This window comes from Pinus tabuliformis, chromosome 8, assembly GCF_031772625.1.
Source record: "Pinus tabuliformis cultivar Carrire ecotype Pingquan chromosome 8, CPIR1, whole genome shotgun sequence".
NCBI lineage: Eukaryota > Viridiplantae > Streptophyta > Pinopsida > Pinales > Pinaceae > Pinus > Pinus tabuliformis.
Window position 1 is genome coordinate 1528936074 of NC_142294.1, and position 12259 is coordinate 1528948332.

General features: G+C 40.5%; 1 protein-coding gene across 1 annotated transcript; it reads left to right on the top strand.

Moving 5' to 3' along the window:
* Positions 1–1290: 1290 nt before the first annotated feature.
* LOC149241747 (uncharacterized) lies at positions 1291–7118 on the top strand. Its single transcript, XM_089370648.1, has 9 exons — positions 1291–2029; positions 2144–2587; positions 2780–3212; positions 3309–3429; positions 3667–4106; positions 4293–4720; positions 5087–5592; positions 6712–6877; positions 6991–7118. The coding sequence occupies exons 1-9, from the start codon at positions 1291–1293 to the stop codon at positions 7116–7118; spliced, it is 3405 nt and encodes a 1134-aa protein (XP_089226774.1).
* The last annotated feature ends 5141 nt before the right edge of the window (positions 7119–12259 follow it).

Below are 12259 nucleotides of genomic sequence, written 5' to 3' on the forward strand. Positions count from 1 at the left end.
CAACACGGCGGGGTTAAAGGTGGGCTACGGATAGGCGCAAGGAAAAAAAAAAACCTCTGTCAGAAGACCCAATAGAAAAACAAAATAATCTCAATCAACCGCGCACCTAAAGTCCGCAAGGGTCGCACTTGTGGTAGAGTCGCAAGCACCCAGGTTCCATAGGCAGACCCCCTTATCCACCGCGAACCGGAGTCGAATTCCACTGCATGCAACCCATAAGACAATCATTAGTATTGGTTACATTCGATAGTTCAAAGAGCAAAGAAAAAAAAAACCCCGAATGAAACAGAGCATGAAGCAGAGCAATGAACAGAGGAAGTAACCGGCGGAAAGATCACGGAGTCTTACCTCACTTTTGTAGCAGAGCTGGATGGAGCAGCGCCTCGGTGCCAGTATGCTCTCTCGGCGTGGAAGGTTACAGCAGCACCCGAATGAAACGGAATGGCGCGGCAATAGAATGACAATAACCCGAGTAGGCGGAAATGGGAACCTTATACCTTCACACTTCGGGCGGGACATCTGGAAACGTCCCTGCCATTAGATCTTCCTCGAAGCATCTCAACCCTCGATCAAGGCGGTAAGGGTTAGGCAGAGGATTTATGGCAGCCATCTGCCCTCCACGTGATCGAGCCGGCGGAGGGAATGTCGTGTATGCCTGTCACATGGCAATGCCGGCGACAGTCTCGGGTGGCGCAATTTGACAGCACCAAGGTTCAGCCGTAAATAACCCAAATATTAACCATAAAATGCATCGAATGCAAAATGCCATATATAACAAATCAAATATAACAGCGAGTCAACGGTTAGCAGAAAGTATAGTGCCATGACAATGATATATGCACACCCCTTACTATTTTACATTGATAATATAATGTCTCAGCATGCGTATAATAAACCGCAGGTAGCATACGACTATAAGCATATCATAAGTCAGCGGAAAAGCCTTTGTTGGTAACTGATAAGTTTTCGTCGTTTAATTATTTGCAAGCCATAAAATAACCATGCATAGAGATGGTGAGCTATTTACCAAGGGTTTGTTCTATATATAAAAAAAAATAAAAAATTATTGCGGAGGGTACGGGTATGTGACAAATTGGTATCAGAGCCAAGGTTCCCATACTGTGACCTCTGGGAACGAGGCTAACCTGCTAAAATGGGAGGTAATCATAGTGTTGTTTTTTTTTTTGTAGCTAAATTGTGCAAAGTAACTTACAGTGCCAATATTTCCTTGATTTTATACCAGGAAAGGAGAAAGAAGAATCACAGAAGACATTAGAAATTAACAGTAAAATGCAGAGAGCTAGCAGCGCTCCGCACAGGCCCACAGCAGAACAGGGACCTACAACCAACCCAAGAGATAACCCAGAGCTGTGGGTACAGCTTGGAGAGGAAACACGGAGCACGAACCTGGCTATATTGGAGACAGTCCAGGACTTGAAAAATGAGATGGCCCGGTTGCGGGAGGATAATGCACGATTAACAATGGAGCAAGAGAGAATTTTGAAGAGTCTGTCAGGAAGACAGAACCCTCCGTTAGCCAATCCTAGTGCGGAACAGCAGAGAATGACGGAGGAACAACACGATCAAGTGGAACCTGAAAATTCGGAAGAAGGTGAGGATCAATCTGGCAATGCATCCGAACAGCAGACCTCAAAACGTCAAAGGGTAGAACTACAAGGAGAATTTCGGAAAATCAAACCCCCACACTTCGATGGAGAGCAAGAGGAGGCGGCTGAAGCATGGTTAATTAACATGAACAAATATTTCCAGCTATATGAGTACGACCATAATTTGAAGGCACGACTGGCTATCTTTCAGTTGCAAGGAAAGGCAACCCTGTGGTGGGAGGAAGTCAAAATTGTTAAAGGGGTAAGCGAACGAACCATAACGTGGGAAAAGTTCCAGAAGTATTTTAAAGAGAGATACTTGATGGAGCGCTTTTATGATGAAAAGGCGAAGGAGTTCCATGATCTGCGACTAGGACAGCAGACCATGGATGAGTTTATTAATCGTTTTACTTCCCTGCTTCGTTATGTGCCTTACCTTAAGGAAGAAAAGGCCAAAGTGCAAAGATTTGTTAGTAGTTTACCCATGTATATGAGGGAAAGGATTGAATTTGACAATCCTAGAACAATGGATGAAGCTATTCGCAAGGCCAGAATCTGTTATCAGCAGAACAAGCAGAAAGGAGACATTTCCAATAGGAAATGGAGTGAGAAAAAGAATAGTAAAACTGCTGGAAACAGTAAAGGAGGTCGAGGAAGTGGAGTTAAAGGAAGCAGCAAAGGGCAGAACAGTAGAGCAGCACCAAGAGGTTCGTTCAGAACTAAGACAATCGGCGAAACCAGGATGGGCGAGCAATCTGCCAAGCTGGACAATGAAGGAATAACCAGACCCCCAGTGCAGTGCTGGGGCTGTGGCGGACCGCATTACATCAAGAACTGTCCGCAACGGAAGGGAACTGATCAGATATCCCAGATTCATGAGGCATCAACCGTCGGCGATGTGGGACGAAGTGTGCCAAGGATAAATGCAGCCCTGGACGATCGCCAGGCGGAATACCAGCCCACCATGGTAGAATTTGAAGGTAAGATTTTAGACCTTTCAATCACTGTTCTAATAGATCCAGGAGCTACTTTAAGTTATATTAGCCCAAAGATAGTTGAACAGTGTAAATTACAACCTGAAAAATTCAGGAACCCTTGGCTGGTACAACTAGCTACGGGGGCTAAAAGGCGAGTAGTGGCAAAAATTAATAACTGTCCCTTAACAATAGCAGGACAGCCAGTGGTAGCAGATCTGAATATGCTCCCACTTGGCTCATATGATGTCCTAATCGGAATGGATTGGCTAGAAAAACATTGGGCAATAGTGAACTGCAAGACGAAAATCATTCGATACAAGGATGATTTTGGAAAAGAACAAGAGATGCAAGGGATTAAACGACCAGTTCAGGTCCGGCCAATCACCGCATCCCAACTAGCAAAGTGCATCAGGAAACGATGCCAGATATATGCCATTCAGGTGGGTTATGCAGAAACCAAGGATAAAACGGCCACGCTGGACAATCTTCCGGTAATAAAAGAATTCGCGGATGTGTTTCCGGAAGAAATCCCTGGGTTACCTCCTAAAAGAGATATTGACTTCACCATTGAATTGCTACCAGGGGCTGCCCCAGTTTCGCGGGCACCTTACAGAATGAGTGTACCTGAGTTAACCGAATTGAAAATGCAATTACAGGAATTGCTAGACAAAAATTACATCCGCCCCAGTGTGTCTCCATGGGGAGCTCCGGTGCTGTTCGTCAGGAAGAAAGACGGAACCCTCCGTATGTGTATCGATTACCGACAGCTAAACAAACTCACAATCAAAAACAAATACCCCTTACCCCGGATCGATGAGCTTTTTGATCAAGTCAAGGGGGCAACGGTATTTTCTAAGATTGATTTGCGATCTGGTTACCATCAGATCAGAATTAAAGAGGAGGATATCGCAAAAACAGCCTTCAGAACCCGGTATGGACACTACGAATTTGTAGTGCTACCTTTCGGGTTGACTAATGCACCCGCCACCTTCATGTGCTTAATGAACAGTGTGTTCCATCGATTTTTAGACAAATTTGTGCTGATATTCATCGATGATATTCTGATTTATTCTCGTTCTAAGGAGGAGCACGAGGAACACCTCCAGTTGGTTCTGCAAACTCTTCGAGAACATCAATTGTATGCTAAACTCAGCAAGTGCGATTTCTACAAAGAAGAGATTCAGTATTTAGGCCATGTAATTACAAAGAAAGGGATTGCAGTGGACCCTGAGAAAATAAAGACCATAATGGATTGGCCTGTACCTAAGGATGTGGCGGATATCAGGTCCTTCATGGGACTGGCCGGCTATTATAGAAGATTCGTGGAAGGCTTCTCAAGGGTAGCATATCCTATCACTTCCTTGCAGAAGAAAGGAAGGACATTCAAATGGACCCCAGAATGTCAGCAAAGCTTTGAGCGACTCAAGCATTTACTCACCTCTGCTCCCATCTTGAGTATAGCTGATCCTGATAAGGATTATGTGGTATGTACCGATGCTAGTCGAGAAGGCGTGGGCGGAGTGTTAATGCAAGAAGGAAAAGTGATCGCCTATGAGTCGAGAAAGTTGAAGGAGCATGAGCAGAAATATTCTGCCTACGACTTAGAATTGGCAGCCGTCATTCATGCACTTAAAATGTGGCGGCATTATTTGCTAGGAAGGAAATTTCTGCTGTTAACAGATCATCATAGTTTGACAAACTATTTCAGTCAGCCCACCCTGAACGCAAGGCAAGCCCGTTGGGCAGATTTCTTAAGTGGATTTGATTTCGATATTAAACATCTGAAAGGCAAAGAAAACCGCGTGGCTGACGCACTGAGTCGAAAGGTGCAATGTTTATACGAAGTTACGCTCAGTAAATGGGAGAATTCCTTGCACGAAAAGATAAGAACGGCAGCAGACCAAGATGCAGAATATCAGCAAATGAAACAGCAAATACCACTTTCCAGCAAGGAAGGTCAGCAGGAGTATGAGTTAGGTGAGTATGGAATGCTGCTCTATAAAAAGAGGTTGTTTGTACCTAACGACAACAATCTTAAAAATCTGATTCTGGATGAATTTCATACCAGCCACTACGCAGGTCATCCTAGATATCAGAATATGCTTACTGCGCTTCGAAGAGAGTACTACTGGCCTGGTATGAAAAAGCATGTGGCTGAGTATTTAGCGCGGTGTTTGGAATGTCAGCAGATTAAGGCAGAACACCTACATCCAGCAGGGTTATTGCAACCCTTGCCCATTCCAGAATGGAAATGGGAAATCATATCCATGGATTTTATAACTGGACTGCCTAGAACAAGGAGGAATAATGACTCTATTATGGTAGTAGTAGACAAGTTAAGTAAAGCAGCGCACTTCATACCAGTGCAGTCTACCTACAAAGCAGTACAGATTGCACACATTTTTATGCAAAACGTGTTCAAACTGCATGGGCTTCCAAAGACGATAATATCAGATCGAGATGTAAAATTTACATCCGCCTTTTGGAGAGCATTGTTTACAGAACTGGGTACACAGCTGAATTTCAGTACAGCTTACCATCCCCAGACTGATGGACAGACAGAACGAGTAAATCAGATTGTTGAGGACATGTTAAGAGCATGTGTAATGCAAAAACCGACACAATGGGAAGATTATTTACACTTGGTAGAGTTCGCGTACAACAACGGATACCACACATCGATCCAAATGTCTCCATTTGAAGTTTTGTACGGACGGAAATGTCGTACGCCCTCAAGCTGGAGTGGGCCAGAAGATAAACTAAGGTTGGGGCCAGAAATGCTCAAGGAAATGGAAGACATGATAAAAAGAGTGCGGTCTAATTTAAAGGCTGCCCAGGATCGGCAAAAGAATTTTGCAGATCGGAAGCGAAGGTCCAAAGAGTATCAGGTTGGCGACCATGTTTATGTAAGAATACAAGCCAGGAAAAGTACCCTGCAATGGAGCGGTTGCGCTAAACTCGCACCCCGCTATTTTGGACCTTTTCAGGTCTTGGCAAGAGTTGGGCCGGTAGCTTACCAGCTTGCTCTGCCAAGCCATATTAGAATTCATAATGTATTCCATGTTTCCGTGCTTAAAAAATACATTTACGACCCTAAGCATGTGATCAAATGGCAAGATATATGGGTAAGGACTGAATTCGGTTGAACTATTGATACATATTTTTGAAAATAGAAATTAACTGATATTATTGATGATTGCAGGTCGAACCGGAAGGAGAGTTCCTGGTCGAACCGCTGAGCATTCTCGACCAGAGAGAAGTGTAGTTGCGGAAGCGAGTTATTACCCAAGTTAAAGTGCAGTGGCAGCACTATGGGCCTGATGAGGCCACCTGGGAAGATGAAGAGCTTCTTAAGAAGGCTTATCCGGGACTGTTTGTGAACAGCAGACATCGGGACGATGTCCAATCTCAGGAGGGGGAGATGTGATGACCCCAGGAGAATGTAAATATTTAGTTTTCACTACGGTAAAAGACTGAATTTAGAAATGACATTGCAAGATTATCTCATTGATTGTTAAAGGAAAATTTCAGAGTATTTCTTTTATTTTTATAAAATGCATTTAAATGTTTAAAAGAAAAAGAATACTCATGATAGTGTTGGCAACTCTTGGGAGGGAGTTGGCAAGAAAAGTCAGTTATTGGAACTGACTTTAACCACCCTCCCTAACTGAAAATTCCCAAGGGAAAAGGGAGGGGGAATGACAAAAGTCTGGGCTGTAGAGACATGCAGACAGAAAAAAAAAAAAAAAGAAAGCTGAGGACTAAGTCTGGTAAGGACCAGATAGTCGAGCACACAGTGCACCCTTGCTGAGGATAGGGATCTGGCAAGAGGAAGCTAGGGGGGAGGCTCTGGTCTCGAAAGACGAGCCTCGCGGTTGGGTGGCTAAAAAGATTATGCATGAGCTTGCAGATGACCTACTGAGAACTTAAGGGGCAGCAACCAGGTAAGTAAGACTGAACCCTTACTTTTCTGTAAGTGTCACAAGTCATTTAAGTTAGACTGTAGATACCTATGAGACAAACTAATAGGTTATTTGAAGAACTACTACTGTTACGTTAGTGACACTACAGTTGCATAGTACAAGTCAATATATGCATATTTAGGAATCTGTGTCTTAGAATTGCAGACAGAGACCGAGCTTATAAGTACAGAGACTTGCTCCGGAATCTGGCAGAACGCGAACAGACCAGGCAAGTCTCGCTGTGAGGATAGAAGCACAAGACAAGTAAAGCGAATAGCAAGGCTGAAGGCGGTACTACCTACCCGAGGCGAAAAGAAACGGGAAAGAACCGGTCAGATCCAAGAAAAGACGGGTTATGCTCGAAGCCAAAAGAGAAAACCCCAATGATGATTTAATACCAAACTAATTCAGTTAAATTCGGATTAACCTTGCATTCACAACTAGAAAATATACATTGCACAGAAGATAAATGGACATATAACCCTGCGGTGCTGGTCACCCTGTATACGCCCTCATCTCAGGAAATGAGATATGTGGGACGGCTGGGTATCACGGTACAGGCGTTCCTATAGGGAAAACGCTGATACCCGAGACCCATCTCTAAACAAACATGCGTGCATCCTCTTAGAGAAGAGCCGATACGCGAGGACCTTTAATAAATTAACATGCAGCGAACAAGCAATATTCATAGATTAAACATCGGCCTGTATATGTATAAAGTTTAGAAAACAAACCAAGCAGTACATAATACTGTCACTAAGTCAATGCACAGAACAACCTGGTTATGAAACCATACTGTGGCTCTTGGTACGAGCGATATGTTAGACCCGTTCCTCGCACAGCGCAGACACATGGCCGGGTAACCGAGCCGTCTGTACTGTCTATGGAACCGTCATGGAAATCAAATAAACAAGTAACGGAATACATATCGAATTTCTAATTACATATATGCATCACCTGACCTTTAAATACAAGGAAACGGTATTCCGAAACCAGAGATAGTAGTATAAGTAAACTGGAATTCATTATGAAACAATAAATAAATACACTGTCAATTTGCAAGCTGTACATAAGTCGCGAGACAGAACAGTGAAAGCCGCAAGGCTGTGTCAAATGTTAACAAGAAATCATAAAGGGTCGATGCCCAAATCGTGTTCATCAGTGCCGTGGCCGAAATGCCCTCCAGCATACAAACACATTAACAATTTAAATTCCGATCTCAGTTATGCGAATACAGCCCTCCATTCATGTAAAACTTTCCAGACTCAACGCTGGTAGCGCTAGGGTTTGATAAACCCATAGTCGGCGCAGAACAGTCATAAAATGAGACAGAGAAAGCCTTCTGTAGCCACCTGCGATCAACATGGCGGGGTTAAAGGTGGGCTACGGATAGGCGCAAGGAAAAAAAAACCTCTGTCAGAAGACCCAATAGAAAAACAAAATAATCTCAATCAACCATGCACCTAAAGTCCGCAAGGGTCGCACCTGTGGTAGAGTCGCAAGCACCCAGGTTCCATAGGCGGACCCCCTTATCCGCCACAAACCGGAGTCGAATTCCACTGCATGCAACCCATAAGACAATCCTTAGTATTGGTTACATTCGACAGTTCAAAGAGCAAAGAAAAAAAAAAAAACCCGAATGAAACAGAGCATGAAGCAGAGCAATGAACAGAGGAAGTAACCGGCGGAAAGACCACGGAGTCTTACCTCACTTTTGTAGCAGAGCTGGATGGAGCAGCGTCTCGGCGCCAGTATGCTCTCTCGGCGTGGAAGGTTACAGCAGCGCCCGAATGAAACGGAATGGCGCGGCAATAGAATGACAATAACCCGAGTAGGCGGAAATGGGAACCTTATACCTTCACACTTCGGGCGGGACATCTGGAAACGTCCCTGCCGTTAGATCTTCCTCGAAGCATCTCAACCCTCGATCAAGGCGGTAAGGGTTAGGCAGAGGATTTATGGCAGCCATCTGCCCTCCACGTGATCGAGCCGGCAGAGGGAATGCCGCGTACGCCTGTCACATGGCAATGCCAGCGGTAGTCTCGGGTGGCACAATTTGACAGCACCAAGGTTCAGCCGTAAATAACCCAAATATTAACCATAAAATGCATCGAATGCGAAATGCCATATATAACAAATCAAATATAACAGCGAGTCAACGGTTAGCAGAAAGTATAGTGCCATGACAATGATATATGCGCACCCCTTATTATTTTACATTGATAATATAATGTCTCAGCATGCGTATAATAAACCACAGGTAGCATACGACTATAAGCATATCATAAGTCAGCGGAAAAGCCTTTGTTGGTAACTGATAAGCTTTCGTAGTTTAATTATTTGCAAGCCATAAAATAACCATGCATAGAGATGGTGAGCTATTTACCAAGGGTTTGTTCTATATATAAAAAAAATAAAAAAATAAAAAAAAAAATAAATAAATTATTGCTGAGGGTACGGGTATGTGACATTAATTTTGAAAAAATTATGTAACATAACCATCATAATTTTTATTAACTTTTGATATATTGTAATTATAAATTTAAATAAGGAAATCTGTCATATATTTTTATGTTAATTTTGAAAAAAAAAATTGGTTAGAATCACACATAAATTATAAAATTGGATAAACTAGTAAAGAAATTTTATTTATGCATTTAAACACATATTTTAATTAAAACAAAAACTCTTATCACATCCCAACAAAATAAACTAAAACTTACAAATAAACCGCCCAATGACAATGTTTAAACAGTTAAATACAACATAATCAGATTTAACTGTTCTACATTTATAACTTTGCCCCCAAAATGATTAAACGCTACCAAAAATATATCTTCGATAAATAAATCTGACTGTGTTGTGATATTATCCACACAATTTATCAACGTATCATAAATCTCAGTCTCTGGCACTGGCGATGCCATTCAAGTCTCTCCTTTCGTTTTTCAACATGGATTCTGATTGAAATCCGCCCAAAAATTCTGGAGAAATCTTTGTGTATAGACCATAGCATGATCGGTAAATTATTTGGTTTAACTATTGGTTTTTTGTTATACCAGTATAGATTTTTTTTCTAATTTGGATCTAATATAAGTGGGATTTAATAAAATTTTTTATGAGTTTATATTATTTAAATATTTTGTATAGTTATTTAATATTTTATTCATATCAAACCAAAACTTAAATGCAATTTTCTTACGCCATCAGCTTATCTCACTTTCACCTTTTTAAATAAAAAAATTTAATAGTAAATGTTCAGACAATCCTTGAGGGCCTCAATCCAGCCCATCCTATCTCTTCCCTCTTTTTCCAGGGTATCATCTTAGGGTTGAAACCTCGCTTTTCTGAACAGCTGTACTTTGTATGAAAGCAGGCCCCTCAGCAGATTTCAAACTACAAGTCCAGGATTTTCATACTAGCCTTGCAACAATAAAGAAGAGTTGAACCAAATAAACGGACACTCATCTGCGAATTTAAACCAAACTAATCGTTAGTACCCAAAACGAATGCAAAAATTAATCATTATTTTATTATTTTATTTTTTTTAACTAATAACATGGTATTCAATAAACAAGTAAGCTAAGTCCATTATTAACTTATTTCATAATATTTAATATGTGTTATGATCTAAGGAAGACAATTCACCCATACGTTTTTTGGAAAACTCTTATTTCATTCTTTTTGTTCATGGTAAAACCTTTGTAGTGACAATCTTTTATTTTGCTTTTTATCCCATCAACATTAACCCTCATCCTCTACTTGACTTTACAAATATTGCACACCAAAATTGTGTTGAGTACTCTTTGCGTTGATCAAATAATGTTACAACTATAAATACATGGAATTTTATCTTAAAATAGGAAAAATATCATGGACATCTATTGGTTGAAGGAATATCTCAACTATACACTAAACTATGAACTATCTTGTAGAGACTCTCTCACATCCAACTACTTTGAACAACCTCTTAGAAACAAGGATTATACTATCTACGTAAAGAACCATCTCTACTTAGACCAATAATATTAACAACTCAAATATGATCACACACATAAGACAAGTGCCAGATACATATTCCAACACCCCCCTTAACAACTATTTGTCTTAATTTTCATTTGTTGTGGTCTTCAACATCTTCTCCTCTACAACAAATGCTTCACTATGACTTAACCTCTTCCATAGAAAATTCCATATTTGGTCCATCCTAGTACTAATTATCCCGCACCTCAATCATGTTAGACATCACTAAACTATTGATGGTCTTATAAAGAAACAACCATCCATCATAATGCATGGGTACCTAACTGTTGCAATTTCTCGTTCACTAGGATGTCCCTTGTGTACATGCTTCATTCAACCTATTGATGTACTCCCCCTGAATGTAAAACTTCACCTCCTAAAGTCTACAACCAACAATATGGTTCACTCATAGAGCATCCAACCAACACATGACCCACTCCTCCAAGCATTAAAGAACTCCCTAATAGAGGCTACTAAACCAAACTAGACAAGAACTACCAAGTCAACAGGGACAAATGATAAAGGGGTATGAATGCCTCTCTAGGTCTTACAATGATATTCCCTTTTTATGCTACATAGACATGGACACATACAACACACTCCAAATCATGGAGATATTGGGTATATACTCAAACATCTTTAGGAACAATAAATCAAATGAAAACACACCATATAGACTTGCTACAACTACAAGGTGTAGATCAAATTACCATATGGTCATGAGTCTATTATTATTTCATACAATTCAAAAATTTTACCTATATGTGTCCAACATCATCCATCCTTTGTTGCTGCTACCTGAATTCCTAAGCATTGTCACCTAATTTTTTTGGACCAAGCTCCAAAGAACTCTTCGCTATTTCAAGGACCTCTCTATCCTTCGTATTGCAGTCTCATCATTCCACTTCAATAGTTTAGTCTGCAATCAACTCTTAGCTTCTCAAGTGAGAAAAATCCAAATCGCTTCCACCTCAAAAAGTGTTCATGCTCCTCCCATCACCTGAAGAACTATTGTCTTGTATTAGTTGGAAATAAAATAAATCACCAATACCTAAAACCAGTCGGGTACCTATTGTACTTGCCATCTAGGAAAGTAGTCTAGATATGGTATGTATCCATCTCAATCTTACACTCTTAGCACTTTTTGGTGAGAAAATATAGTGCATTATATTACAAATAGTTCATGAAGAAAATCATGTAGCTAGAAATGATTTCTAACTACAACACTTTTTATTATGAAAACTCATGAATGACTTTTACATCACAAAATAATGAATTATGATTTATATTAGCAAGGGATACATGATATGAATAGAATATTCTTCTATAGTCATTCAAACACAAGAATACTGATGTTTCATCTTTGGCATCTCAATTCAATCTTGAATCTCCAAATTTTATTGTCATTTGTTAGAGTCACGAATTCTAAAAAAATAACTATACATATATTTAATCAACTAGGCTTAGTAACTTTCAATACATTCATCTAAGATCTAAAGACATACAAATTGTCGTAGCTACCAATGGGGTGGCCATCACTTGTTAATGACAAAGAATGAAACTAAAAAGTGGAGCAGAGATTGCTCTTCTCAATATTCAAAATGACTAAATAGATTACATTGGAAACATCAATAATAAATTACTGAAGTAAAACTCGACACCTATAGAGTAGAACTCAAGTAAAACTAAA

What these genes read in the sequence shown, in the direction of transcription:
- LOC149241747 (XM_089370648.1), top strand. Translation starts at nt 1,291, where the DNA reads ATGCAGAGAGCTAGCAGCGCTCCGCACAGGCCCACAGCAGAACAGGGA. An exon ending in AAGAGAGTACTACTGGCCTG is followed by an intron (nt 4,721 to 5,086) that starts GTATGAAAAAGC and finishes CATTGTTTACAG; the next exon opens with AACTGGGTACACAGCTGAAT. An exon ending in AAAGAAACGGGAAAGAACCG is followed by an intron (nt 6,878 to 6,990) that starts GTCAGATCCAAG and finishes ATTCACAACTAG; the next exon opens with AAAATATACATTGCACAGAA.